The 27,997-nt window shown below is 55.8% G+C and overlaps 2 protein-coding genes across 2 annotated transcripts; both read right to left on the bottom strand.

Annotated features, from left to right (window-relative positions):
- Nucleotides 320-12,382, bottom strand: NR2F6 (nuclear receptor subfamily 2 group F member 6). Its single transcript, XM_021083574.1, has 4 exons — nt 11,444-12,382; nt 7,730-7,824; nt 2,535-3,119; nt 320-1,068 (listed from the first exon to the last, which is right to left on the bottom strand). The coding sequence occupies exons 1-4, from the start codon at nt 11,734-11,736 to the stop codon at nt 794-796; spliced, it is 1,248 nt and encodes a 415-aa protein (XP_020939233.1). The 5' UTR covers nt 11,737-12,382; the 3' UTR covers nt 320-793.
- Nucleotides 15,921-26,869, bottom strand: USHBP1 (USH1 protein network component harmonin binding protein 1). The gene is made up of 12 exons (XM_021083573.1): nt 26,342-26,869; nt 26,106-26,254; nt 25,437-25,875; nt 22,102-22,227; nt 21,636-21,757; nt 21,331-21,471; nt 20,776-20,949; nt 19,938-20,187; nt 18,067-18,285; nt 16,772-16,878; nt 16,440-16,562; nt 15,921-16,183 (listed from the first exon to the last, which is right to left on the bottom strand). Exons 1-12 carry the CDS (start codon nt 26,501-26,503, stop codon nt 15,994-15,996), a joined length of 2,202 nt encoding a protein of 733 aa, XP_020939232.1. The 5' UTR covers nt 26,504-26,869; the 3' UTR covers nt 15,921-15,993.

Genomic DNA, 27,997 nt, shown 5'->3' with positions numbered 1-27,997 from the left:
TCAGTGAGTTAAGGATCTGGCATTTCGTGAGCTGTGGTGTAGGTTGCAGACGCGGCTCGGATCCCATGCTGTGGCTGTGGTGTAGGCCAGCAGCTACAGCTCCGATTAGACCCCCCAGCCTGGGAACCTCCAGATGCCGCGGGTGCAGCCCTAAAAAAGCTAAAGCAAACAAACAGACAACAACAACAAAAAAAACCTGTCCAACAAAAACATCAAGTAGGACTGTTGTTAGCTTGTGGCTGTCCGGATGGCTGGGAGTGGGTACCCACCTTAGGGTGCCCTCCATTCCACTCTCCCCTCGCAAAGATAAGGGAGGCAGTACAGGTAGGAAACTTCTTTATTATTGGCCTTGATTCATTCATCATGTAGTGTCCAACGTGGATTACGTGTCCAGAGGATTCACCCGGGACACGCTACCCCTGCCCCACTGCAGCTGCCCCTCCAATCCAGAGGCCAGGACTTTGTCCATCACACCAGAGAAGCTGACCCCACCACGAGTCCATGCTTAGGGCACTGAGAGACAAGGCTGTCCTGGGACTGGACCCTCAGTCCCGCCCCTCGTCTTGACCAGGGGTTCTGGGGAAGACTTGGCTGGAACCTAGACAATCAGTCTCTTTTTGGTTTCATGATCATTTAGAAAACAGAAAAGACAAAACATTTCACAGTCTTTAAAAAATAGGAGTCTGAGGAGGGAAGCTGGGGTCCTTCCCCCCCCCCCGGCTTGGGGTGGGGGCGCCCACTGGAAGCCTGAGCATCCGCGCCCCTTAAGGTCTGCAGACCCAGCCCCGTCCAGTCACTGGCCCGAGCCATAGGGCCAGTTGAAGGTACTTCCCGACAGCAGCATGTCTCGGATCAGCGTTTCTATGGGCGTCTTGCCAACGAGGCGCATGAAGAACAGCTGGGAGATGAGGGAGGCGGGGACGGCGCGTAGAGCCGGGAGCCGCAGCAGCAGGCGCCCAAAGCGCTGGGGTTGCGATGGGTATTGAGCACGCACGTACTCGGTGAGAGCCACCTGCGCCTTCTCCTGCAGGCTCTCCACATGCGCTGGGTCTGAGAGTCCACAGGCATCTGGGGGGGGGGCAAAGGGAAAGGTCAGGAGAGGGGGTGGCAGAACACAGCACCCCAAGGCTGATGGGGGTAGGGTGGGGGCATCACTCAGGGCTATCGGTAGAGAAGGGGGACACTTAAGAGTTGGAAAATGGGGACCTAGGGCACATACGGGGTTATCTAAAGCAGTGCTGGTCCTCAAGAGATATTAAGATAGCCTCAGCTGAGGAAGATGACACAGGGGCACAGGCAGTGATGTCTGCTTGGAGTTCCCACTGTGAAGCAATGGGATCAGCCGCCTCTTGTGAGCACTGGGACAAAGGTTCCATCCCCAGCCAGGAACAGTGGGTTAAGGATCCCACGTTGCCGCAGTTGCGGCTTAGTTTGCAATTGTGGCTCGGATCTGATCCCTGGCCCGGTAACACCACAGGGCCGCCAAAAAAGAAAGAAAAAAAAAAACCTCGAAGGGAAGAGGGGGCTTGGGAGAGGACCTGGAGAGGTAAGCAAAGCCTAGAGAGGATATTCAGACAGCCCAGAGGGGCCTGGGATGTGAGTGAAGATGACAGTCCCATGAATATGGGGGGCTGAGAAAGTCTCCTGGGGAAATAAGGAGGAGCAAAGCCATATTTATTGGATGAAAGCTACCCCCGGAGTAGCCTGGGTATGATTCCCGCATCCCTGGTGGCAAGGAAACCCCTCAGGGGACCCCGTTCCAGAGTGCAGAGCTAGCTGCGCCACCACTACCTACAATAAAGCAGGGCTTTCATGCTGGATGGTTACCCAAGACAGGGAAGGAATTTGGTCGGCTCCGCCCAAGTCCCACCCCCTCTGGGAGGGGCTCCAAGCCAAACACCCCTACCCAAACCAACTTGGCTGTGGGTTGCCACTGGAGGCCATCGGGGCAGATTAGGAGCCCTGAGTCAGAGGTCTGGGGGCCCAGAAATCAGGAAGTAGGGGGCCAGAACCAGAAGAGCCAGAACCAGGTGCCAGGGCACCCTTACTTGGCAGCTCTCCATAAATGGTTACAGAAAGAGCGCCCTGATTTGGCAGATGAGGAGCAGAGAATTTAGGGAGAACGGAGATCAGGGAGTGAGGGCCAGGACCAGGTGGGAGACCTCCCTCCCGCGGCCACCACCTGTCATTCTCTTGTCAGTGCCAACTGAGCACGATGGGCACCTTGATGAGGGGGTGAAGGGTGGAGGTCTTCGGGAGCCTGGGAATCAGGGAGAAAGGTTTTTGGGACCTGAGTTACAGGTCAAGGGGATCCGAGCTCCTGGGGAGACCTAGCATCACGGAGTAGGGCCACCAGGGTGCCACATTGTATCACCTCCTCCACTATCCCCCATCAGCGCTCAAGCCGCGTGCTGGGATGCAGGTCTGGATGGCTGTGGGTCGGGGAGTTGGGGGCTAAGGGGGCCAGGATCAGGCTCTAGGTCGCCCCCTCCCCTTCCCATGGCCGCAGAGGCCCCCATTCCGGCGCGTCTCACCAGGCGTGAAGAGCGCGATGGCCTTGAGGCAGCCGTATTCGGCCGAGTCGACCTGGAGGCGGCCTAGCTTGTCCACCTGCTCCTGGAAGGCGCGCACCTGGTCCATGAAGGCCACAGCGCGTTCAGCGGCCATGGGTGCAGCGTGCAGGCCAGCAGCGGCCAGCAGCGGAGCCGTGTGCAGGGGCAGCGCTGCCTGCGCCGCGTTCAGCACGAAGAGCTCGCTCCAGCTAAGGCGCAACAGCGCCACCTGGTCGGCCACCGGCAGCTCGGGGAAGAAGGGCGCGTGGCGCGCCCACTCCACGGTGCTGAAGAGCAGCCTCGCCGCCAGCTCGCACACGTTGTCGATGCCCAGCACCGCGCCTGCCGCGCCACCCCCGGCGCCGAAAGCGCCCGCTGCGCCCGCGCCGAAGCGCCCGGCCGCCGCGGGATAGGGCTCCGCGCGTAGCAGCTGCGCGATCAGCTCCGACACCGGCTGCCCCGGGAAGAGGTCTCCGCCGGCCGCCGCCAACGCCGAGCCTGGAGGGCTTCCCGAGGAGGCTGCCACCGCGCCGGGCAGCGAATGCGGAATCCGGCCCCGCTGCACCGCTGCGAAGGGGCGATGGGGATAGAGGAAGAGGAAGAAGAGGCGGGGAGGGAGGGAAGATAGGCACCCCAGCAGAAGATGGGGTAGGAACAGGAGAGGGAGGAGGGGAAGAGGGAATGGGGGGGTCAGGAGATGCCAGAGGGGGAGTGACAAAAATGGGACAGGAAGGAGATTGGGGAGCAGAGAGGGAAGAGTGATGTGTGAGGGAGGAGGAGGGAAGGAATGAGGGGGAAAGAGGGTACCAGGAGAGTCATGGGGGGCGGATAGGGAGGAATAAAGGGAGGAGATAAAGTTATCAGAGGGTCATTCAGCCCCCTCCCCTCCAAGGCCTCCAGCCCAGCTTTTCCCTGGACCCCTCATCCCCCGCCTTGGTCGAATAGCTTGTGGGGAGACAGAGACCAAGGTCCTGCAGGCTCCCTCTGTTCTGGCCAGTGCCCTTGGCCTGAGTCCATGTCCAGTCACCACTAGACTCCTATCTCCTGCAAAGGACTCTGTAGGGAGGGTGGCGGGGGCAGTAGGGGCCTTCTCCTGTGGGAATGGGACCACTGGGTGAGGGCTGATTTAATTCACACCTGGCCCCCTCCTACCGGCCTGTGCTCCACCTGTCAGTCATGTCCTCATCAGTGAATCATAAGGGGTCCAAGAACTGAGAATGGGTCTAGGTTTGGGGCTTTTTCTTTTTTTTTTTTTTTTTTTGGCCTCACCCCACAGCGTATGGAGTTGAGATCCGAGCCACAGTTGTGACCCACACAACTTTAACCTACCCTGCTGGGCCTATAATCAAACCTGTCTCCTGGTGCTGTAGAGACACCACCAATCCCATTGTGACATAGGGAACGCCAAGAATGGGTCTAGGGAGCAGCACCTTCCTAGGACTTGTGGCCAGTGGTCAGCCCACCTCTAAAACAAGTGATCAATAAGGGCTAGGCAGAGTTCCCACTGAGGCCTAATGGAATCGGCAGCAGTTCCTGCAGTGCCCTTCATTCACAGGATGAATCAGGCCCCACACAGGGGTTAAAGGATGTGGAGCCGCTGCAGCTACAGTGTAGGTCCCAACTGTGGCTTGGATCTCCCTGGCCCAGAAACTCCATATGCCCCAGGGCAGCCAAAAAAGAACAAAATTAGAAGAAAAAAAAAAAAAATCAAGGCTGGGCATTGACCTCTCCTATGGAGATGGGATTTTGCTCTATCTCCCAGCCCCACTCTCCAGGTCATGGCTCTCAAGATCTGGTCTCATCTGTCTGGGTCTCTGCAGTGACCTCAGTGCTAGGAGTGAAGTTCTGGCCAGTGATAGGTGCTCAATAAACATTAGATGCCAGAGTTCCCTTCGTGGCTCAACGGTTAACGAACACGACTAGGATCCATGAGGATGTGGATTCAATCTATGGCCTTGCTCAGTGAGTTGAGGATCCGGTGTTGCCATGAGCTGTGGTGTAGGTCGAAGACTCAGCTCAGATCCGGAATTGCTGTGGCTGTGATGTAGGCCATCAGCTATAGCTCCATTTCAGCCCCTAGCCTAGGAACCTCCATATGCTGCAGGTGTGGCCCTAAAAAGCAAAAAACAACAACAAAAACAAACAAAAAAACCATTAGATGCCATCAGTAGCCTTGCAGCCTTGCCTATGAAAGGGTTCCCTGCTGGCCTTGGCCAGTGTCCCCAGTGATCAGATAGTTAAGAAGAGGGAACCTGAGGCACAAAGGGGGGGTGGCTGTATGCCAGCCTGGCCTGTGCCACAGTGGGCGGGGTGGAGGGGCCGACTGGGCTGGATGCCAGGCAGCGGCTAATTAATGAGTTTTAATGACTGGCATGCCCTGTCTCAACACCTCCATGAACTCCTAGTCAACCCACCACAGAGAGGGGGAGGGGGACGTGAGTGGGAGCCAGGGGCTAGCAGGGCTGATCAGGGAAGTAAGAGCTTGGGTTCAAGCCTTGCTCCATGTGATTTCAAAGTCTTAGGATCATCTGTCAAGTGGGTGTAGCCAGATAAGGCCTGAGAATGAATCCAGTCAACCCCTGGCCCACTTGGTTCTAGACCCCACCCCAAACATTCCTCCATCACCCAGCCAGGTTTCCACCTCAGGGCCTTTGCACTTGCTGTTCCCACTTCCTGAGAGCCCCTTCCCCAGCTCTTCCTCCTTGCTCAGCCTAGACTCTGTAGGTTCAAATCCCAACCACAGTTCTACTGCTCTCCATACTGTTTCCCCATCTATAAAATGCAGATGATAATAATAGTTACTAAATAATAATATATAATTACTAAATTAAATGTGGATGTATCAAACTTGCCAGCACAGCACGTGGCACATAGTAAGGGCTAAATGGATAGTAATTCAAGCCAAGTAACATTTATTAAGCACCTTCTTAATGTTTTGGGATCTAGTCTAGGCACTGGAGATATGTCAGAAAACTAGACAGACAAAAAGTCTCTGACCTTGAGGAGCAGCCATTCTGATGCAGGAGCAAGTAAATTATTGAGCAAGATAGATGGCTCGAAATAAAAAGGGCATGGTAAAGGGTAATCAGGAGGGCTTCTATAAGGAGGTGTTGTCTGTGCAAATCTTTTATTTTTTTGTCTTTTTATTGTCTTTTTAGGGCCGCACCCATGGCATATGGAGGTTCCCAGGCTAGGGATCTAATGTGAGCTTCAGCTGCCAGCTTACACCACAGCCACAGCAACACCGGATCCGAGCTGCACCTGCGACCTACACCACAGCTCACGGCAATACTGGATCCTCAACCTACAGGAAGCCAGGGATCAAATCCATGTCCTCTGGATGCTAGTTGGGTTCCTTAACCGCTGAGCCACAACAGGAACTCCCCATCTGAGCAAATCTTTTTTTTTTTTTTGTCTTTTTGTTGTTGTTGTTGCTATTTCTTGGGCCGCTCCCGCGGCATATGGAGGTTCCCAGGCTAGGGGTCCAATCGGAGCTGTAGCCACCGGCCTACGCCAGAGCCACAGCAACGCGGGATCCGAGCCGCGTCTGCAACCTACACCACAGCTCACAGCAACGCCAGATTGTTAACCCACTGAGCAAGGGCAGGGACGAAACCCGCAACCTCATGGTTCTTAGTCGGATTCGTTAACCACTGCGCCACGACGGGAACTCCCATCTGAGCAAATCTTAAAGGAGGTAAGACAGGAAGCCATGCAGGTATCTGGTGGAAGAGTGTTCCAGACAGTGGGAACAGCCTATGTAAAGGCCCTGAGATAGGGCTGTGCTTGGGGTATGAGCTGAGATGATTATTTCTACCCCAAGACTGTGAAGATCTGAAACCCTGATTTGAAATACATCAGGGGAGTTCCTGTCGTGACGCAGCAGAAACGAATCCAAGTAGGAACCATGAGGTTGCGGGTTTGATCCCTGGCCTTGCTCAGTGGGTTAAGGATCTGGTGTTGCCATGAGCTGTGGTGTAGGTTGCAGATGCGGCTCGGATCCCGCGTTGCTGTGGCTCTGGTGTAGGCCGGCAGCTATAGCTCCGATTAGACCCCCTAGCCTGGGAACCTCCACATGCCTCCAGGGCGGCCATTAAAAAAAAAAAAGAAATACATCCGGAATTTTTTAGGTCAAATGAACAAGTGGAGGGAAAAATCCAGCTGGGGGGGTCAGTCACCCCCAAACTTAAAAGGACCGAAGGGAGGAGTTCCCTGGTGGCCTAGCCAGCTAAGGATCGGTGGCATTGTCACTGCTGCTGTGGTGTGGGCTCATCCTTGCCCTGGGAACTTACGTGCATGCTACTGGTGAGACCCCCCACCCCCAGCCAAAAAAAAAGAACCAAAGGGAGTGATCAGATTCTGGGCAGCTGCTGCCACCTTCTTCCACAGAGGCCCAGCAGAGAAGAAACCAACTTAAGAGCAAGAGACTCGGTTGAGATGCTGGGAAGAACTGCCGGCCCGGCTCATGAGACTCCAGGCAAAGTCATGAAGCTCAGCATGGTAGCCATCAGTCAATGAGCCAGGTTCTGCTACGGAGCCCAGGGAGGGCTGTGTGTGGAAGTGTCTGGGTTCCACTTGAATTCTAAAAGCATTTGGTGGAGCTCTAGACTCAGCTGCCCTGCACATACCCGCCCAAGTCTCCAGGGCAGGAACAAGGGGCTGGGCCTCCTTCTGGCTCCCAGTGCCCCAGGTCAGGGAGAAGGGTAAGCTGCCCTTTGCCTTAATCGGGTGAGTTCCTGCCTTGGGCAAACACAAGGCAGGGGGTGGAGGGTGGAGGGAAAGCAAATCAAATAAAAAAATATATCCTTGTTTAGAAAGTAGTGGCCAGACTAGAGGGCACGGGGGCTCACCAGGGTGTCAGGGCCAGGGAACCTGCCTCAGAGGCCAAAGGGGTCTGGGGAGAGTCTGGGGTGAGGTAGGGGGAGAACAACTCTAACACGGGCTGGACTCAAGGGAGTCCCTTGCATCCCAAGCTCCACTGCAGCCACCAGGCAGCCATGGATAATTGGATTCCTCCAGCCCAGGGCCAGACCCAGGCTCACAGGATCTCAGGATCGGTGCTAATGAGGTTAGCAGGCGCCAGACCCCGCCCCCTGCTGCTCCCAGACCCTGGGAGAGGGAGCAAAGGGCAGGCCGTTTGTTCACCCCCTGCCTGCCCCACCCCAGCGGGTACTCACCCTCCTTCCTCATGCCCACCCGGAAGCACTTCTTGAGGCGGCAGTATTGGCACTGGTTCCGGTGATGCTGGTCAATCTGGCAGTCACGGTTGGATCTGTGGGCATGCAGAGGTCACCACGGGGGTTACCGTGACACCCATATCCTGCCCTCGGAATAACCTTGTGAGCCACCTTGGAAGCTGTACCTGAGAACCACCAGTGCTCTCCCGAACCAGGGCTGGGTAGACGGCCCCAAATGGGCACAGGGGCTAAGCCTACAGGTCTGCCAAGAAGAAAAGAACTATTTGGGTCAGTGGTGAAAGGTAAAGAACAGTCTGTGGCAAAGGGGATTCGCACACACCAGGGAAGGTACGTTAGAACTGGGTTTTGAAGGGTGAGTAGAAGTTCCCCAGATGAATGGAGAGGCAATTCCAGGGAGAGAGTGCAACGAGAACAGAATGTCGGCAATGCCAAAATATGGAGGCCTCAATGCGTTCATTTTATTTGGTCACTGTCTGGCCAAGGGGCAGGGCCTTTGTCTCAAGGAGATGCCAGAGAAGAAACACAGTCAGGGAGCAGGGCCTTGACAACTGACTAAGAGAGGGGCCAGTCTTTTATGGGGTCACAGCACTGTGGGGCCCCAGCATTACTGCCCTGCACAAAGCCACCACTGATGAACAAATAAATAAATGAATGAAGAACTCTTGCACACTCCTTTCAAGATCCCAAACCCCTCCTCTGGACAGAATTTCCAACTCCTAACTGATCCCACGAAGCTTCCTCTGGGTGGCCCTCAGGGATTATTGTTGCCTCTTCCAGGGATGGAATAGGTGGCCCTGCCCTGTGAGGCAATGAGCTCCCCGTCCAAGGTCAATCCCAAGCAGGAAGGTTCAGGCCCTGGTTCTTCAAATGTCCCCAGCACTTTTTCCTGCCCCTGCCCCTGCCCCTGTGCTCCCTCCATCTCTCCCTCCACCCTGGGGTTGGGGCATTTTGAGGCCCAGGCCTGGGGCAGACACCTTGGAGTCCCAGCAGGGCATCAAAAGGGTACCCAGAGACAGTCACAAAGTACAATACATACTGAATGAAGTTAAAATCAAATACATCCCAGCTGCAGACACCCAGCCCCAACTCTTGGGCTGCGACCTTTCTGTGGAGTCTTGGATTCCTCGTTTGGACATGGGAGACCAGAGGCCAGCTCCTTATGGGACGCGCTCATTCTGGAGAAATTTGGGGCTTTGGGGAAGGGCATCAAGATCCAGGCCCCAGCTGCAAGTCCAGTGGCAGGTCCAGTTGCACTGAGGCTCTGGAGCGCCTTCGTCCTGCAGCACCAGCCTCTGAGACCAGGCCTCTGCCCCCTACCCAGCCCGAGCCCCCAGGAAGAGGCCCTGCTAGGGCAAAGGGAGCTCAGGCAGAACCAGAACAAAGCCCAGCAGGCAGGCGGTGGGAGGGTCCTGGGCAGCCGGGTGGAAACAGCGAGGCTTCAGGCAGGCAAGCAGGGGCCCAGCTCAGGGCCCCCTGACCTCAGGGGAGATGCTGAAACTTTTGCCTCAACTTCTCCAGTTGTTAAGTCTGGACAGATCTTCTGTCCCTTCGGATGGGGAAACAGTTAAGTTCTACCTGTTATCCCACCTAAAAAACATATGCTTTGCCCAACCCCAAAGCCCAATTCAGTCTTCTCCCTGGGCTTCTGGCTTCCAGTCCAAGCTGATCATAGCTCTCCCATGCTCACACACCCTCCAGGGCTCCCCACTGCCCTCAGTCCAGCATTTCAGGCCCACTCAGCTGTAACTTCTCCCACGCCTGGGTGGTCTCATCTTACATCACTGCTCCCCAAACCTGCCACTGAGCTGAGTGTTCGATGGAGCCATGCTCTCTGCAGGAGTGCCCTTCCACTTGCCAAACCCCTCATGCTTCAAGGCCCACGTCCTGTGGCCTTCCTGTGACCTGCAGAGTCCCCTGCTCCCCCCACTGGGATCCCAGACCATCCCCCCCTCTGGCCCAACCCAGAACCCACAGACTGGGAACATCTGTGTCTCATTGTGTCTCCTCCAAACTGGAAGAAGGCTGGGCTCGAAGCTGGGGTCTCTCTAGTGGGCCTGCATCAAATCACCCAGGCCAGGCCCTGAAGGGACTTTGCTGAATCAATAAGGAGCTCAGAGAGGAGCAGTGACTTCACCAGGTCACACAGCACAGGCCTTCTGAAGAACCTGCCAGCCCCCAACAATGCCCCCTCTCCCCCACCTTAAGGCTCCCTGCCTCCAGTGTAAGGGAATCGCTGGGACCCCAAAACTACATGAGCCCCTCCCCTGCCCTCCCTAAAGACCTGGCCAGAGAGCAGACTGTTATATTCCAGGAGCAAGAATGAGGCCAAAGTCTGGTGGCCCAGTTACCTCTGGAGGAGGGAGTAAGCCAGCTCCCCCCACGACACACACAGCCACCCCAGACAGGCCTTGATACCGGACCAGATGCCAAATTCCTGTTTCAGGTGCCTAGGGCCCCACCCAGTGGCCCTGCCAACAAGCCCTCCATCAGCAGCTCTCCCCGGGGACACCCTGACCCAAACTCTCCTGTCCCTCTTCCCAGCCCCACAGTCCCTGGTGCTAGGCCCCAACCGGGGCAGGGTCTCTTCCCGGATGATCCAGGACAGCCACCAAGGCGTTCCTGGGCCTCAGTTTCCCCTATCTAGAAAATGGGACTCTCAATACTGGCACCAGAGCCCAAGCAGGTTCCTGGAGGACACAGAGTAAAGGTTTAAAAATGGAGCCAAAGAAGGCTGACCAAAGAGTGGTAGGAAAGGGGGTCCTGGGCTGGACACCCAATGCCAGCAGCTTCTCCCCCAGACCTAGTGCCCATTATCAACCGGAGAAGCTAGCAAGGCCACGCCCTGTCAGTGGGGGCTCCAACTGAGGATAGCTCAGGGTTCCTAGGTTTCCCAGGGGAGGAAACATTCACCCCCCACCCTGTCTCAGAGCCCACCAAAGTTTCAGGGATTTTCCAGGAGCCCAGGTCTGCACCCATTTCTGGCTGGGGGGTGGGGCAGCCAAAATGTGGTCAAATCCAGCCGTCCTCCCTGACCTAGAGCAGCAGCTTCCAGTGACCCAAGGCCCAGGGTGAGCTCTGGGGGGTAGGGGGGGGTGTTCCCCCCTGATGGGCAGGTCCGACCCCAGAGCAGGGGCCCCCATGCAAAGGAAGCTGCTCTGTGCCACCCCGGTTTCACTACAGCCGCCACCTCAGTGGCCAGGGCGACTTTGGAAGTGATATTTGACCCCAAGGGCGCGCCGTATCGATCCGCGCGGATGCAGACAATGGCCCCTCGAAGCTGCCAGCTCCACAGTCCAAGTTCCACGTTCGATTCCCGCGGGGTCCCCCGCGCACCGAGATTCCCAAGGGAAGGGATGCCCTGCGGTTGGGGGCCCACTCCTGACAGCACCCCAACCCTCCCCGCACGGAGCTGGCCCTTCTCAGGAGAAAAAGAAGGGAGGGAGGAGGAGCAAGTAACTGGGGCGGAAGCCACAAGGGACCACCTGATGGGGGGACCTGCAACGATACAGCGCCGACTGTATACACAATCCCAGGAATGCAATGAAGAGGGGGAGAGGGAGCTGTGCCCCTATCTCAGAGGGGGAGTGGAGGCCCAGAGAAGGTCAGTGCCAGGCCCAAGGTGACCGAGCAGGTCAGAGGCCCGGCCCAGGCCGGGCCGGGTGCCCAGCGGCTGTGCGCTGATAGGGGGCTCACCGGCAGGTGTAGCTGAGGTTGCGGCGGATGCTCCGCTTGAAGAAGCTCTTGCAGCCCTCGCAGGTGAAGACGCCGTAGTGCTTGCCGCTCGACTTGTCCCCGCACACCACGCAGTCCACCTGCAGCCCCGGCCGCTCCTCGTCGCCCGGTTCAGCGTCGCTGGCAGCCCCGGGGGGTGAGGCCGAGTCTTCCTCCGCCGCGCGCGGGTAGCCGCCCGCCTTGTCCACGCCGTTCGTGTCGCCGCCGCCGCCGCCGCCGCCGGGGCCGCCCCAGCCGCCGGTCACCATGGCCATAGCCCCAGGGCAGCGGGGCCGGGGCGCCCCCTCCGCGCTCCTCCTTCGGGGCACCCCTTTCGGCCCGGGAGACCCTACCCGGTGCGCATCCGGCCCCGGCGCGCGGGGGGCACCCGACTGCACCCCCCAAAAAAGTTTTGCAGTAACTTCCTGCGGCCGGTCCGCGCGCCCGGGCGGAACTGGTCGGGCCGGTTCCAGGCCAACTTTCCCACGCGTGCGCGGGGCCGGGCCTGGGGCCGGGGGGGCAACTAGAGGTGCGGGCCGGGGGCCCCGGGGACTCGCGCCCCGGCGCCCTGGGGCCCCGGCGGGGGAGCACGGGCCATGGCCCGGCCCAGGCTGCGCAGGGGGCGCCCTCTGGCCCGGTTGCCGCTCGGCCGAGGGCTGCGGCCAACTTAGCGGGCTGCCATCCGAGCGCGGGAGGCCAGGGGGAAAGTTTGGCCGCAAGTTGCTCGGCCGCCCGCGGCGGGGGGGAGGGGCGGCGGGCACGCGCCGGGGCCGGTCACCGCGCCCCCTGAGGCCGTCGGGCCCCCGGGCGGCCGCTCCGGGCCTGCAGGGCCGCGGGCCGGCGCTTCCTGAGCTGCCGCCCCCGCTACGGCCGCGCCCGCCCGGCCTGGGCCTGCGCCTGGGCCCGAGCCTGGCTCTCGCCGCCGCCGCCGACCCCGCGCGCCGGCCTCGCGCTGCGGCCGGTTTGACACACAACGTTCCATTCGCGGGGCGGGCGGGGGGCGGGGGCGGGGGCAGGGGCGCGCGCCGCGGGCTGGGGGCGGGCGCTCGTTGCCCCGGCGACGACCGCCCTTATAAGGACATGGGTGGCCGTGCGCGGCGCCCGGCGCCCGGGCCGGCGGGAGGGGTGAGGGCGGAGCGCGGGGCCGCTCGGCCTGACCCTCCCCCTCCCCCTCCCACCCCATCCCACCCCCGCCCTCACCCCGCTCCAGCCTTAACCCCTGCCGGGCCGCGGCGGGAACCTGGGCGACTGCTGCCCTCTGCCCTTCCGCAGCCTCGACAAGATGTCTCTCTAAGGCCCTCCCCTCCACCTCCGGCCTTGGACGTTGCGTCGCTCTACCGCCCTCGAGGTGCCCCTCGGCACCACCCCCCTGCCTTCCCGGCATAAGCAATAATGGGGGGCCAGTTGCACGCGGGGGGCACGCCCCTGCGCAACACACACACACACACACACACACACACCCCGGGCATTTCTTTGCACAGTTGCATGATGGATTGTGTTTGCTTCCTCTTCCAGAAAGTCGCTGCGTCCGACCCCCACCCCACCCTTTCTCTGCTTGGGCTAACACCTGGTGCTCGGAATCTCCGGGGGGAAGGGATGTTGTGGTCTGCAGCCGGCGGGGGCATGAGGTCAGGGGCCCCCTTACCAGAATTTAAGGCCTCTGGGGGCAGGGCGCCACCCGCCCAGCCCAGCGAGGCTGGAAGCAACAGGAATGCCCACCACCCCTGCCGGGGGGCCTGCCCCTTTTCCCCTTTAATTTCCTTTTCTTTCTGTGCTTCACCGAAAGGGCCTGGCCAGGCAGCCGGCTGGACTACAGATGTCTCTTCCAGGGTCTCCAGAGCCTCCCAGCTGCCATTCTGCCTCCACGTCACCCACCAAGAAGACCCTGGGCTGTTGTGGCCAGCATTTATTAAGCACACTTTGTATGCCCCCTTGCCGTCCTGGGCAAGGAAGCCTGAGCCTCTGTTTCTGGGCCTGTTAACGTTTAACTGGCTGGAAAAGCCCTTCCTGCAGTGACCTTTCACCTTGGAGTCCTGCAGGTCCAGGCACCCAGCCTTATCTATCGCCCTGCCCTGGATTGAGCTGGACACCAGGACACGTGGCTGGGCCTCTGACGGCTGCTGGCAGGATAGCTGTGCCCTCTGCCTCCATGGACTCCTAATCCCTCTCCTTTCAGGAAGGGTCTTTGGAAAAAGGCATTCCCCTCTCCAGATGACATCTGGGGATACACACTCCATGGTCAGGGCAGGAGATACTTGGAGATCATACAGCACTAACCAGGACACCAAGGTTCTGGAGATGCCAGGCAGTACAATGGCCAAGCCCTGGGCCTCTGGACCTCCCTAGGGAGTCTGGCTGGGTGTGTGTGGTGGGGGAGGTTTCAGCAAGTACAGAAAGCAAGAAGGACTAGGATTAGACATGAGCAAGGACTTTCCATGGGTCTGACTAGAGTGGAATTCTCTGCAGGGTAAGGTGCTCTAGGAGAGAGGGACCAGGATGGTTAGAGAGGACCCTTTGGTTCTGGAGCTGCCTGGGAATCTGGGGGCACTGGTTGGGTATTTGGGGTGAGGACAGGAGTCCTAGGCCCCTGGTCTGGACTTTCCAGGATCTTTGATGGGGCTGGGGGTTGATCTCAAAGAAGAGATAAGAGAGGGAGACTTGGAAGAGAAGGCTCAAAGAAAGGAGTCAGAGGGGGGCTAGAGAAGGGAGGGGGCAGGGAACTGGGACTTGAAGGACACAAGTCTGGGGAAGGGGGAGGGCTAGTGAGTGGCGGTGTGGGGCCAGGTTGGAGTCTGGGGGAAGGTCTGTGGTACATCCCAGAACCTCGGGTGGGTTCAACGTCTCGGCGGCCGCACCGCCCCCTCCCAATAGCTCTGCCGCCCCCACACTCCCTGGGGCCCTCCTGGGGGGGTGAGGTCCAGCCCCGCCCCCCTGACCCCTGCCCGTGGCCCCGCGGTGATATTTGACCTTGCAGCGGCCGAGGACTGGGGACAAAGAGGCCTGGGCCCATCTGCCACGGGGGCACCCGTGGGAACCGCAAGACCCAGCTGCCGGCGGCCTGGGAACCTGCCTCCGCCCCCCAACCGTGACCTCAGCTCCCGCCCCCACCTCCGGCGCGAACTCCGTCCCCATCTTCCAACAGGTGACCTTGTCTTCTCTTGGAACTCCCCCTCCACGGGCAACCTGGTGGGACTCGGGGCTAAGGTCATTTATGGATTCTTGTAGAGAGAGAGGGACAAGAAGGGCTAAAGTTAGCCCCTCTACCCCACCACAGGCGACCTTGCCCGCCTGAGTTTTCCTGCTTTCTGCAAAGCCAGCCTCGATCCAGAGAACGGGAGCAGGGTTCGAAGGTCACCAGTCCCAGCGCCTGTCCGAGGCGTCTGTGGGTTAGGAGGATGAGGCTGAGTCCCAGCGGCAGACTAGCGCCGACCTCAAGCCAGCCTTGCCCGCCCCTGAGAGAGGCAGCAGCGCCGCGCACACACCTGTACAGGTGCTGCCTGAAAATCCCACAACCACCACCACCACCACCACCAGGCTGGGAATGAAAATCTTCCTAATCTCTGACTTGGGTTTCAGCTACCGCCCAGGAGGGGACAGCTGGCCCGTAGTCCCAGGCGACTGGATCGAGCCCAGCCCCCACTCCCTAACCCTGCCAGTATCCGGGTGGAAAGGCAAAGAGGTGTGGCCTATTCAAATGACATGCTAATAACTTGCCTGCTATTAGTCTGACACTAACACCTACCACAGCTCCCATCTCCGGCAGGTGAAAGTTGCAATTTAGCCTGGCCAGGGGCGGTCCAGAGCCCCTAGGGCAGTGTGCCTAGTTGTCCAGCATTAGCACCACTCTGAATTTCCTCATCAACAGCTGGGATATACAAACCTCCTGATTTCCCACTTGCAGTTTTTTTTTTTTTTTCTTTTTCTAGGTTCGCCATCAGAAGCCCTTTACCTTAGCTCCACATTCTTTGCATGCAAGTTCCAAAGCCACCTCTGATTCCTCCTCCCCCTGACCTCCTCTCAGGGAGCAATGCTCTTCCTGCTGATGTTCCACACCCTGAACCATTCAGGACTCAGTCTTCCTTCTGGGTGATGGGAACCTTCCTCTGTGCCAGGCCAAACCCAGCATCTCCCTAGAAGAGGATGGGCAGGGGAAGGTGTGCCTGGCCCCAGTGGGCTCCTCCCTGGGCTCCTGGGGACAGATGAGGGCTGGAATTTCAGCTCTGGCTATGTAATTTCACTGAACCCTGAATCCCCCTAGCCAGCCCTGCGGGAGAGCCCAAGCTGCTTCTGGCATACCCAGCTGCCATGTCATATGCACATGCCATACTGTGTGAGGCCAAAGATACTGGGTTTTCTCAAATGCCCAGCCAACCACCTCTGTCAGGCCCCAGACCCAGTTACATCAGCCCACATCCCTCCAAATACGCCTCAACATGCAAAGTCATGCCCCATGACATAATATCACTCCGGGACAGTTTATGGCATGACCTGCCACAACTATTTGGCATGTCCAGGCACGGACAGAGCAAGGCTTACAGAAAGGTCTCCCCTGGCCGGGGAGGGTGACAGGGACGTCTGGCCCTCCCCAGGGCTCTTGCTGTGGCTTCTAGTGCTGCCAGCTCCTCTGCCTGTCGGGTCTCCATTAGTGCCACCTGCTGCTCCAGCTTCCGCCGTTGTTCTTCCTGCTTCCGGTGGGCACCCCGGAAGGCCAGGACCAGGACACTGGAGGGGGTAGGGAGGTGAGCCAGGAAATATCCCTCCATTCTGCCCAAGACAGAGGCTATGTATTCCCAGCCCGAGGTGGGTGTTCTTTGAGATTGGATCTTCCTGGGGTCCCAGCATCCCTCAGCAGGTGCTGACACACATCTGGCACCCAAGGAGGTGTGGAATGGTTTGAACCTGCCACCCACCTTACAGAGGGAGAGCTGAGGCCCAGGGAGAACCAGGGATGCTTCTGAGGTCACACAGGGGGACCCACCTGTGAGCTTGGCATAAATCACTATTCAGCTCAGTACTCTGAGCCCGTCTGGCTCGCCCCTTCTGAGCCACCTCTTCCAGCTCTTCCCACAGGGTCTGCAGCTGCTCCCTCAGGCCCAGAGCCCTGGTACAGGGGTGGAGAGAGAGGGGTTCATAGCCACGGCCAATGTCTTCTTTCTCCTCCTCCCACCCATGTGCCCAAGATGTTTCCATGTGAACTCAGCTGTACACAGGTGTACATCCAGCCACAGGTGTACACACAACAGTTCCATGAGTGCTTACATACCCACCCCCCAGTCTGCATATCCCCCAGTCCAGGACCCAGGCACAGACCTGGTAAGTGACGCTGACAGTTCCTGGGCCAGCTCCTCCGGGTCCTGCACTTTGCCCATCTGGCCTCCATCAATACCCCTGCTGCCACTGGGGACAGCAGGCAGGCTCTGTGGGAGGTAGAAGGGAGGGTAGCGACATTAGCATAGCCTGAGTGTGGGCTCAGCCCAAGCTGGACACTGAAATCACCCAGAATGTTGTGGCCACGTGGCCACAGCCCTCGCCTTCAGAGCCCCCACTCTGGTTAGGTACCTCCATAAGGGTACAGGTACTCCCTAACAAGGGAAAAAAATTACAGGGGATCTCCTTTTTAGGCAATCCAGGAGAACTTCCTGGAGGAGGTGATGTCTGAGTTCAGGCCTGTAGGAGGTTGAGAATTTAATTAGATAAGGAGGGAAGTGACTGGTGTTCCCAGCAGGGTCACAGCATTTCTAAAGGCTTGGAGGTAGGAGAGGTGATTCAAAGGAAGGTTCCGGAAGCCACTAAGGCTTTAAGCAGAGAACAGGCATGATTAGACAGTAAGGGGCAAAAAGGAAAGCCTCAGAGAGGAAGCTGGAGCCAAAACTTCGGAAGAAATGAAGCATAGGCTGGGACCGTTGGAATGGAGAAGGGGAAGTATGAATAAGACTGGGGGTGGGAAGGAGGAGGCACAGGTTTGAGTGGAAGACACTAAATCCCTTGGGGCTTATTGGGCTCAATAAATACCCTCAAAGAAAGAAACCCCAAAGTAGAAGTGGGAATTTTGAAATGTAGCTTAACCATTAGCTCTTTTTGTGTGTGAAGAAATGGAAACTGAGAGGTTCCCGTCATGGCTCAGCGATAATGAAACCAACTAGTATCCATGAGGACACGGGTTGGATCCCTGGTCTTGCTCAGTGGGTTAAGAATCCAGGGTTTCCATGAGCTCTGGTGTAGGTCACAGATGCAGCTCAGATCCTGTGCTGTGGCTGTGGCCTAGGCCGGCAGCTGCAGCTCCAATTCTACCTCTAGCCTGGGAACTTCCATATGCTGCCTGTGCAGCCCTAAAAAGCAAAAAAAGAAAAGAAATGGAAACTGAGACTCAAAGGGGGCTATGATTCTTTTTTTTTTTTTTTTGTCTGCACCCACAGCATTCGGAAGTTCCCAGGCCAGGGATTGAACCCACACCACAGCAGTGACCTGAGCCACAGAGGGGATAACACTGGCTCCTTAACCTGCTGAGTAACCAGGGAACTCCCCAAAGGGGGCAATGATTAACCGGAACCACACAGTCACTAGTATACAGCTATTCCTACCAGGTCCAGGCACGGCCAACTCACCTGGGACCACTCCTCCTCTCCGCTGGTCGCGCCTCCACTGCTGTCTTCACCGCTGCTGTTGGCCTCACCCGTCTGGAGCTGTGCCCGCTCCCAGCGCAGCTGCTCCAGCAGGAGTACATGGGCTGGGACCTGTGCTCGGAGGGCAGCCTCTCGCAGCTCCAGAGCCCGCTTCTCCCGTCGCACCAGCTGTAGCCTCAGCGTCAGGTCAGCCAGGGTCTCCTGGCAGACCAGGGAAAGGGGAGAGAATTTTCACCTCTAGGGTCAACTGCTGGGGAAACTGAACTCCAGGGGGCACCCACTGAGGGCTGGTCAGGCAGGAACACAAACCGTCCCTGTGATCTTGTCTTTTTTCTTTTCTTTTTTTTTTTTTTTTTGGTCTTTTTGTTATCTCTCTGGGCTGCTCCCGCGGCATATGGAGGTTCCCAGGCCAGGGGTCGAATCGGAGCTGTAGCTGCCAGCCTACGCCAGAGCCACAGCAACGCGGGATCCAAGCTGCGTCTGCAACCTACACCACAGCTCATGGCAACGCCAGATCGTTAACCCACTGAGCAAGGGTAGGGACCGAACCCCACAGCCTCATGGTTCCTAGTCGGATTTGTTAACCACTGCGCCACGACGGGAACTCCTTCTTTTCTTTTTTTAAGGCCCGTACCTGTGGCATACGGAAGCTCCCAGGCTAGGGGTCCAATTAGAGCTGCAGCTGCTGGCTTAGATCACAGCCACAGCAACTGGGGATCTGAGCCACGTCTGTGAACTACACTGCAGCTCACAGCAATGCGGGATCCCTAACCCACTGAGCCAGGCCAAGGATCGAACCCGCATCCTCATGGATATTAGTCAGGTTCGTTACCGCTGAGCCATGAAGGGAACTCTCCCTTCATGATCTTGCATGATGGGAAATATCATCTTCCCATTAAAAACAACAGCTTGTGAAGTTCCCGTTGTGGCTCAGTGGTTAATGAATCCGACTAGGAACCATGAGGTTGCAGGTTCCATCCACGCCCCTGCTCAGTGGGTTAAGGATCCGGTGTTGCCATGAGCTGTGGTGTAGGTCACAGATGCAACTCGTATCCCACATTGCTATGGCTCTGGTGTAAGCTGGTGGCTACAGCTCCGATTGGACCCCTGGCCTGGGAATCTCCATATGCCACGGGTTCAGCTCTAAAAAGACAAAAAGACAAAAACAAACGAACAAACAAAAAAACACAACAGCTTGTAGGGAGTTCCCTTTGTGGCGAAGCAGAAATGAATCTGACTAGTATCCATGAGGATGCAGTTTGATCCCTGGCCTCGATCAGTAGGTTAGGGATCTGGCGTTGCTATGAGCTGTGGCGTGGGTGGCAGATGAGGCTCAGATCTGCCATTGCTGTGGCTGTGGCATAAGCTGGCAGCTGCAGTTCCCATCCTACCCCCAGCCTGGGAACTTCCATATGCCATGGGTGCAGCCTTAAAAAGCAAACGCACAAACAAAAAACAGCTTGTAGAAATGCCAGTTCATAGAGAGCAAGTATCCTAAACAAGGTCAAGTAGCAGCTCAGTGGAAGTGTCCGGAGTTTCTCCAAATTCAAAACCTCAGCTCTTTCATGCCAGGCTACAAACCTCAGATTATGGCCCCTTCCTCTTTCTTTTCCATAGGAGGGGCATTTTGGGAAGCTAGATTTGGAATCTTATGAGAAACTGAAAGCCGGAGGACAAATTCCTATTCATCCCTCAAAACCCCAGCTCCAAATCTCCTCCCTCCAGGAAGCTAGTCCCCAGTCCAGCAAAACGCTCCCTTTCTACTGGGTCCCCCAATCACATTTCTCTCTGACTCAGCAAAGAGTTTGGTTCCACCAGGAAAGACTGATACAGTGACCACAGCCCTTGTGTACCCGTGTGGCTGCCAGTTCCTGCTGGATCTGCGTCTTCTCTAGCCGGGGCAGCGACGGGCCAGGCTGTGTCCCCAGAATGGCCTGCACCATGGCTTCAGCATGGGGCACAGTGGACGTGGGTGCCGAGGTAGGGCCAGGTTCTGGAGGAATCTTCACAAGAGCACGGCGTTCCTGGAGACGCTGAACATAGCCTTGGAGCTGGGTAGCCACCTCCTGCAGTGTGGGCTTATCCACACTGTTGCCCTCGCGGCTACAGGAAACAGAAGAGGATCCTATGTCAGCACTGGTGGGCTCCATTGTCTTCCATCCTATTGACTGTGATGGGTCCTTCCTATGCCATCTGTGGTGGGCATGGTCAAACCAATATGGTGGGTACCACACTGTAAACCTCAATGATCAAAATCATCTATCAGTGATGAATGATGGATGAACACTATCATGCCAATGGGTACAGTCACTCATGCCATCGTGGTAGATGCCATCATGTCAACCCAATGGGCACCATCACACAACTTGCCGACCCTGCTAGGCAGCATCATGCCAACTCCAGTGGATACCAACATCAAGCCAACCCCACTAAGTACCATCATGCCAGTTCTAATCCATGGGCACCATCATCCATCATCATCATGCCAACTCTGATGCGTCCTAAACCAACCCCAGTGGGTGTCACCATCACCCCAACTTTGTTGAGTAGCAACCAGCCAACACCAGTCAGGTTTCATGCCAACCATAAGAGCCATGGAACTTCCCAGTGTGGGACTGATTCTGGGAGCCCAGTTCTCCAATCAGAACCTCACTCATTGGCTCACCCGGTACCCAGGGTTCCCTTGGGTACCTTGGATGTGGAGCCTGAAGTGTCCCTCCATCCATGGCAGCCTTCTCTTGCATCAGCAGCCTCTGAGCTTCCTTTTCAGCTGCCTCCAAGTCACTCGTGAGGGCTTTCTCTCCTGCTCTGGAATCTGCCTCCCGGAGAGTGAGCAGGGCTCCATACGCCTCCTCACAGTGTTCACTGTGGGACATGAGCTCTAAGCACTCCAGGACACCCATCTTGCTGTGTCGGTGACATCCCCACTTGCTCTGGGACCCCCTCACTTCTCCTCCCCTCCCCCACACCTGGGAGTTCATAAACTCCTCCAGCCTTTTTAAGGCTGCACCCACGGCATATGGAAGTTCCCAGGCTGGGGGTAGGATGGGAACTGCTCCTCCAGCCCTCTTGGACTAAAATCGCCTGAAGTTAAGTTCCCTGGTAAGGGAAAAGTACTTTTCTGTGAGGGCCCTGCCTCTCTCTAGGGACGTGTGAGGTCCCTGCCTCTCTCTAGGGACGAGGGCCATCCTTTGAGGATGCCCATTTCCTTCCCAGTCAGTGACATCATGGGTGGGGTGCACTGACCTATACTGCAAGGCTAGATGCAGCGCAGTGGCCTCAGCCTCCAGCTGGCCCAGCTGCATGCTGAGGCCCTCACACCGGCCCTTGTACTCCTGGAGCACAGCCGACAGCAGACGGTTGAAGCATTTGAGCTTTTCAATGTTCCTGCCTCCCGAAGTGGAAAAGAAGGAAAGTGAGATGCCTTGAAGGACAGTTAGGACCTGATTGACTTCCACCCTCCCTCCCCCTCCAGCTCCAGACTCCTGGAGACTCCTCTTCCAGCTGGGAGGCACCAGTGCCCTTACGAGCTCAGCATTTGTGGCTCTTACCCTCGCAGCTGCTCCATCTGGGCTTCCACGATGTGCATCTCAGGGGCAAGCGGTTCAAGCATCTGGGTGCTGGAATCACTCTGGAGGCGCCGAAGCAGGGGATGAGCTGGGGAGAAAGGATCCTGCCAGAAGGCAGAAGGAGGTGAATTTTTTAAAAAAATACACTCCTGTGTGAATCAATCTCTCTCTCTTTTTTTTTTTTGGAGGTGCCAACAGCATATGGAAGTTTCCATGCCAGAGATCCAACCAGTGCCACAGCACTGATAACACCAGATCCTTAACCCACTGCACCACCAGGGAACTCCAGAAGGTGGCTGGATTCACCCAGATTGTCACCAAGAGCCCAGCATCATGGCTTTAGGGCTTTTCCAACCTCACAAGCTATTGGATCCATGACCAGGAACTGAGTCCCATGGCCTAAACCCTAAGCATCTTAAGATCATGGTTTTCAGCTTCCCACACTCACCTGAGTGTCCCAGGTCTCCCTGTCAGCCCCAGAGCTGCTGGAACCACTTCTAGAGCCACCTGCTTGGTCACCAGAGGGCGATGAGAAGGGCTCCAGCCTCAGCAGGGAATCCTGCAGCTCCTGGACCTGTATGGGAAAGGGGGGTGTCAGGCCTGGGGGCTCTAGCATTCTTACCTAAGATCTGTTCCTAGGGCAGTGGCAAGAGCCCTGGCTGGAAGGCAGGACCCCAGATACTCATCCTACCAAATCCCTCACTATACAACCTTGGGCAACTCACTCAGCCACTTAAGACTTCCCTTTTTTTAGATATACAGATAGCCAACAGGTATGTGAAAAGATGCTTAATATCGCTAAGTCTCAGGGAAATGCAAATCAAAACCACCATGTGGGGAGTTCCTGTCATGGTTCAAGGGTAACGAACCCAACTAATATCCATGAGGATGTGGGTTTGACTCCTGGCCTCACTCAGGGGATTAAGGATACAGCATTGCCGTGAGCTGTGGTGTAGGTCACATACACGGCTTGGATCCCGTGTTGCTGTGGCTGTGGTGTAGGCCTGCAGCTGCAGCTCCAATTCGAGCTTCCATATGCTGTGGGTACAGCCCTAAAAAGACAAACAAACAAATGAACAAACAAAAAAACACAATGAGGAGTTTCTACTGTGTCACAACTATGGCGACCTCTTGGGAGCACTGGGACACAGGTTCAATTACCAGCCTGGCACAGTGGGTTAAGGATCTGGCATTGCTGAAGCTGTAGCTTAGGTCACAACTGCAGCTTGGATCTGATTTCTGGCCTGGGAACTCCATATGCCATAGAGCACCCAAAAAAGAAAAGAAAGGGAGTTCCTGTTGTAGCTCAGCAGAAGTAAGTCTGACTAGTATCCATGAGGATGCAGGTTTGATCCCTGGCTTTGCTCGGTTAGTTAAGGATCCAGTGTGTCCATGAACTATGGTGTAGTTTGCAGATGTGGCTTGGATCTGGTTTGGCTATGGCTGTGGCGTAGGCCAGTGGCTACACCTTCAATTTGACTCCAGCCTGGGAACCTCCATATGCCTCAGGTGCAGCCCTAAAAAGGCAAAAAAAAAAAAAAAAAAAAAAAAGATAAACACTGTATGATCTCACTTATATGTGGAGTCTAAAGAAGGAGTTTCTGCTATGGTGCAAAGGGATTGATGGCATCTCCTGCAGCATGAGGACATACATTTGATCCCCAGCTCATGTGGGTTAAAGGATTTGTCATCGCTGCAAGTGTGTCATAGGTCTCAACTGCATCTCAGATTTGATCCCTGGCCCAGGAGCTCCATATGCCGCAGGCCAGCCAAAAAATAAAAGGAATAAAATAAAATAAAATAAATGAAATGAAATAATAAAATAAAATAAAGCAAAATTGGAGTTCCCTGATGGCTCAGTGAGTTAAGGATTTGGCATTGCCACTGCATGGCTCTGGTTATTACTGTGGCAAGGGTTTGATCCCTGGCCTGGGAAAGGAACTTCTGCATGCTGCAGGTGTGGCCAATAATAATAGTAATAATAATAAATTAAAATTTTTAAAAAATTAAAAAATTGGAGTTCCTGTCATGGCTCAGTGATTAATGAATCTGACGAGGAACCATGAGGTTTCAGGTTCAATCCCTGGCCTCTCTCATTGGGTTAAGTTGTCGTGAGCTGTGATGTAGGTCACAGACGGGGTTCAAATCCCAAGTTGTTGTGTAGGCCGGTAGCTACAGCTCTGATTAGACCCCTAGCCTGGGAACCTCCATATGCCACGGGTGCAGCCCTAGAAAAAAAAGTTTAAGAATTGAACATGCAGATACAGAGAACAGATTGATATTTGCCAGAGGCAGGGGGTAGGGGGTAGGCAAACATTTTTTAAAATATATTTTTCTTTTCCATCTTGGAAATGGGCCCCACTCTGTAGGGAAATGGGCCCCACTCCTTGCACTGGCACCTGCAACCCCTAGTGTCACCACCTGGGTCCTTCTCACTCTGACATCTGCTGAGTTCTGAACTCAGATGTAGGACTGTTCCTTTTTTTTTTTTTTTTTTTTTTTTTGTCTTTTTGCCATTTCTTGGGCCGCTCCCACAGCATATGGAGGTTCCCAGGCTAAGGACCAAATCGAAGCTGTAGCCACCAGCCTACGCCACAGCAACGCCAGATCCAAGCCGCGTCCTTAACCCACTGAGAGAGGCCAGGGATCGAACCCGCAACCTCATGGTTCCTAGTCGGATTTGTTAACCACTGAGCCACGATGGGAACTCCTAGAGCTGTTCTTTTAATGGCCCCATGTGGGTGGCTCATGGCATCTGGAGCTAATCAGAGACCACAACTCGGGTTTCCCTCCCACCAAAACTGCCCCTCTGGTAGACTCCCCATGCCTCCACTGCAGTCTCCCAAACCCCCAACCCAGAACTCGTTCTCAAGCCCTCTCTAGCTTTCACACCCACGCTTGCCAACTCCACCTTCAACATTATCTAGAACCTGCCCTCTTCTAGGCACCTGCACAACTTCCATTGATACACCTCTGGACCAGTGTCTCTTCCCTTATCTCCAAGATTCCACCCTCTCCCTCCACCAGCGGTTCCTCCCACAGCCGCCAGAGGGCGCCTGCGTGAGGTCTCAACCCTCCCTCCTTCATAATCCTCTGTGCTTCTCACCTACTGCAGAGCAAAAAAAAAGCTCAAATCCTCCCTGTGACCCACAGGCCCTGAAGAATCTGCCCCCATCACCTTCATACCCTGTATCCTCCCACTCAGCCCCACACCGATCTCCTCACTGTTCCTTGAACACATCAACCACACTTCAACTTCAGGGCCTTTACATATGCTGTTCCCTTTGCCTGGAATGCTCTTCCCAACACTAGCATGGCTCCTACCTTGCCTCCTTGTGTGTGTGTGTGTGTGTGTGTGTGGTGTGTGTGTGTGTGTGTGTGTGTGTTTCTAGAGGTCAAATCGGAGCTACAGTGCCAGCCTACTTCACAGCCACAGCCACTGCAAGATCTGAGTCTCGTCTGCAACCTACACCACAGCTCACAGCAACCCCGGATCCCCAACCCACTGAACCAGCATCCTCATGGATACTAGTTGGATTCATTTCCACTGCACCACAACAGGAACTCCCCTCCTTGTGGTCTTTATTCAAGTGTCACCTCCTCAGTGGGCCTCCCTGATCACTTTACCTAAGATTGCAAGCAACCTTTGTCTGTTTGTGGTTCAGCAGCCAAGCCTCCATAAAAGCCTTACAAATACACAAATGATTGAACTTGATCATGTCCTGTGCCAAACCGCCTCCTCCCTCACACAGGGAACCCTGGGAGGCAGGCTGCCCCACTCACCTCTCTCTGCAGCCTCTCCTTCTCAGCCTGGAAGGCCTTCAGGGAGGACTGGGTGCGGATCAGCTCGTCCTCGCGGCTGCCCAGGGCCAAACGCAGCCAGGTGTTCCTTTCAGCCAATCGGGCTGCCTCCCGCTGGCAGCTCCCAGCCCCCTCCTGCTCCAAGCCTGGCATCGGTCCCCCCTCGCTTCTGTCCTTTGCCTCCATTGGCCCAGCACAGCTTGGGGGCCTGTGGCGCCAGGCAGCAGCAGCCGCTTCCAGAGAGCTCAGAGCATGCTGTAGAGTCTGAAACACATCGGGGGCTCCAGGTTCAGAAGGGCTGGTCTCCCTTTCCCGTGGGGCTGCCTCTGGGGCATGACGGGCTTCCTCTGCAGGCTCATGGGGCCTCTCTGGAGCTAGAGCTGGCCCCCCGTGAGAGTCCCCATCAACTTCTTTGTCAGGCCTGTGAAGAGGTGAGAGATGGAAAGTTCTAGAAATGGGGTCATCTGGGGTGGCTAACACACAGAGGCTTTGTAACAAGGCTGTGACTGCATTGCACAGGGCCTTGAAAGTCAGGCTGAGGGCAGTGGGAGCCATGACATGCATGTGAGTAGGGGAGGGACATAAACAGATCTATGGGTGGGAAAGATGTGCCCAGCCTGGAGTAGGGGTCACAGGACAAACAGGCCTTACCTGCTCTCCAGGCTCTTTGCTTTGGCCTCCACCTCATGGCCCAGCAGCTCCGGCTTACAGCTATCCTGAGATGGCACAGGGCCCAGGTGAGAGCTCCCACTGGCTGCCTCGGCCTCCTCTGAACTCTCTGCCACAGGGTCCAGCTCACCCTGCAAATGATCCCTAGGACTGAGCCAGGCAGGTCTGGGTCCTGAGGTCCCACAGAGATGGGTGTGGCAGGGACAGGGGACACTTACGGGCAAAGCATGCCTCCCTCGCCGGCTTCGGGGCCGCGTGGCCCTGGCACTCATTGTTATCCAGAAATCAGTGTCTTCTGAGTCTTCCTCACCCCCTAAAATCACAACCTGATCCCAACTCAAAGTGAATGCCAGCCTCAATTTCTTCTGTGTAATGGACATCGATTTCACTTCTCTGGAAGGATCTTGAGTTATCAATGATGGTTTGGCACTTTTAAATGCCTCCCTTGACGGGAAGCTCACTACCTCTCAAGGTTGCCCTGACCTCCCCATTCTCCTCTGCCTCTCTTATTCTTCACTGCGTCTTTGTTCCCCTCCCTCCCCTATCTGGGCTTATGGCAAGGACTTCAATGGTCCCCTCTCCCTGCCAGGGCTCTCCTGAACCGGAAGTTCCAATCCTGGGGTTTGGTCCCCTCAGCCTGCTCTACTTCTCTATTACTCTGGGGGCACTTTGGTCAGAGGACCAAGTCCTTGGACACTCTTGGGGTAACTCTGGCTACTGCCTGCTCAGACTTGGGCTGGCCAAGGCCAGCCTGGGAGGGGCCGGAAAACAGGAAACCCCCTCCCAGGGCCATGTGACTTGTTATTGTGCAGTTTCCTCCTGAAGGACAGAGGCTTCCTCGAGCCCCAGCAGGAGGACACATGTCTAGCTCCCAGGATGTCAGTCCCTCCTTGTCTCACCAAGCCCATGGCTCCTCCATCTCTGACTCTTGGATTTAATTTCCCAGAAGCCAGGATGTTCCCCTGAGCTGATGCTCTTCATCTTGCTCCCCTGCAAACTTCTTTTCTCTGCCTGTCAGGGTCAGAATTCTTTTTTTTTTTTTTTTTTTTTTTTTTTTTCTGTAATTTCTTGGGCCGCTCCCTCGGCATAGGGAGGTTCCCAGGCTAGTGGTCAAATCGGAGCTGCAGCCACCAGCCTATGTCAGAGCCACAGCAACGAGGGATCTGAGCCTCGTCTGCAACCTACACCACAGCCCACGGCAATGCCGGATCCTTAACCCACCAAGCAAGGTCAGGGATCAAACCCACAACCTCATGGTTCCTAGTTGGATTTGTTAACCCTTGAGCCATGACGGGAACTCCAGGGTCAAAATTTTTGTTCCACTTCAGTCACAGACCTGGGATTGGTAACCTTGAGCAAGTAATGATCCCCTCTGAGTCTCAATTTCCTTATCTTCCTACAGTGTCATAGGAGTTTTTGGTTTTTGTTTTTTTTCCCAATATCAACAACTTTTTCTTGGAGTTTAATTGATTTAAAATGTTATATTAGTTTCAAGTGTACAGCAAAGTGATTGTTATATATGTGTATATATACTATATATTCTTTTAAAGTTATTTTGAGGTTCTTTCCATTATACATTATTATAAGATATTGAATACAGTTCCCTATGCTATACAGTAGGTCCTTCTTGTTTATTTTATATACAGTAGTGTGTCTGTTAATTCCTCTCCCTACCTTTCCCCTTTGGTAACTGTAAGTTTGCTTTCTATGTCTGTGAGTCTATTTCTGTTTTGTAAATAAGTTCATTTGCATCTTTTTTTTTAGATTCCACATAAAATGATATCACATGATATTTGTCTTTTTCTGTCTGACTGACTTTTTTTTTTTTGGCTGTGCTTGTGGCATATAGAAGTTCCTGAGCCAGGGATTGAACT

The sequence above is a fragment of the Sus scrofa genome, chromosome 2 (genome assembly GCF_000003025.6).
Source record: "Sus scrofa isolate TJ Tabasco breed Duroc chromosome 2, Sscrofa11.1, whole genome shotgun sequence".
In the NCBI taxonomy this organism is placed as follows: Eukaryota; Metazoa; Chordata; class Mammalia; order Artiodactyla; family Suidae; genus Sus; species Sus scrofa.
The sequence above is the reverse complement of the archived record's forward strand: the minus strand, read 5'-3'. Positions and strand labels throughout refer to the sequence as shown.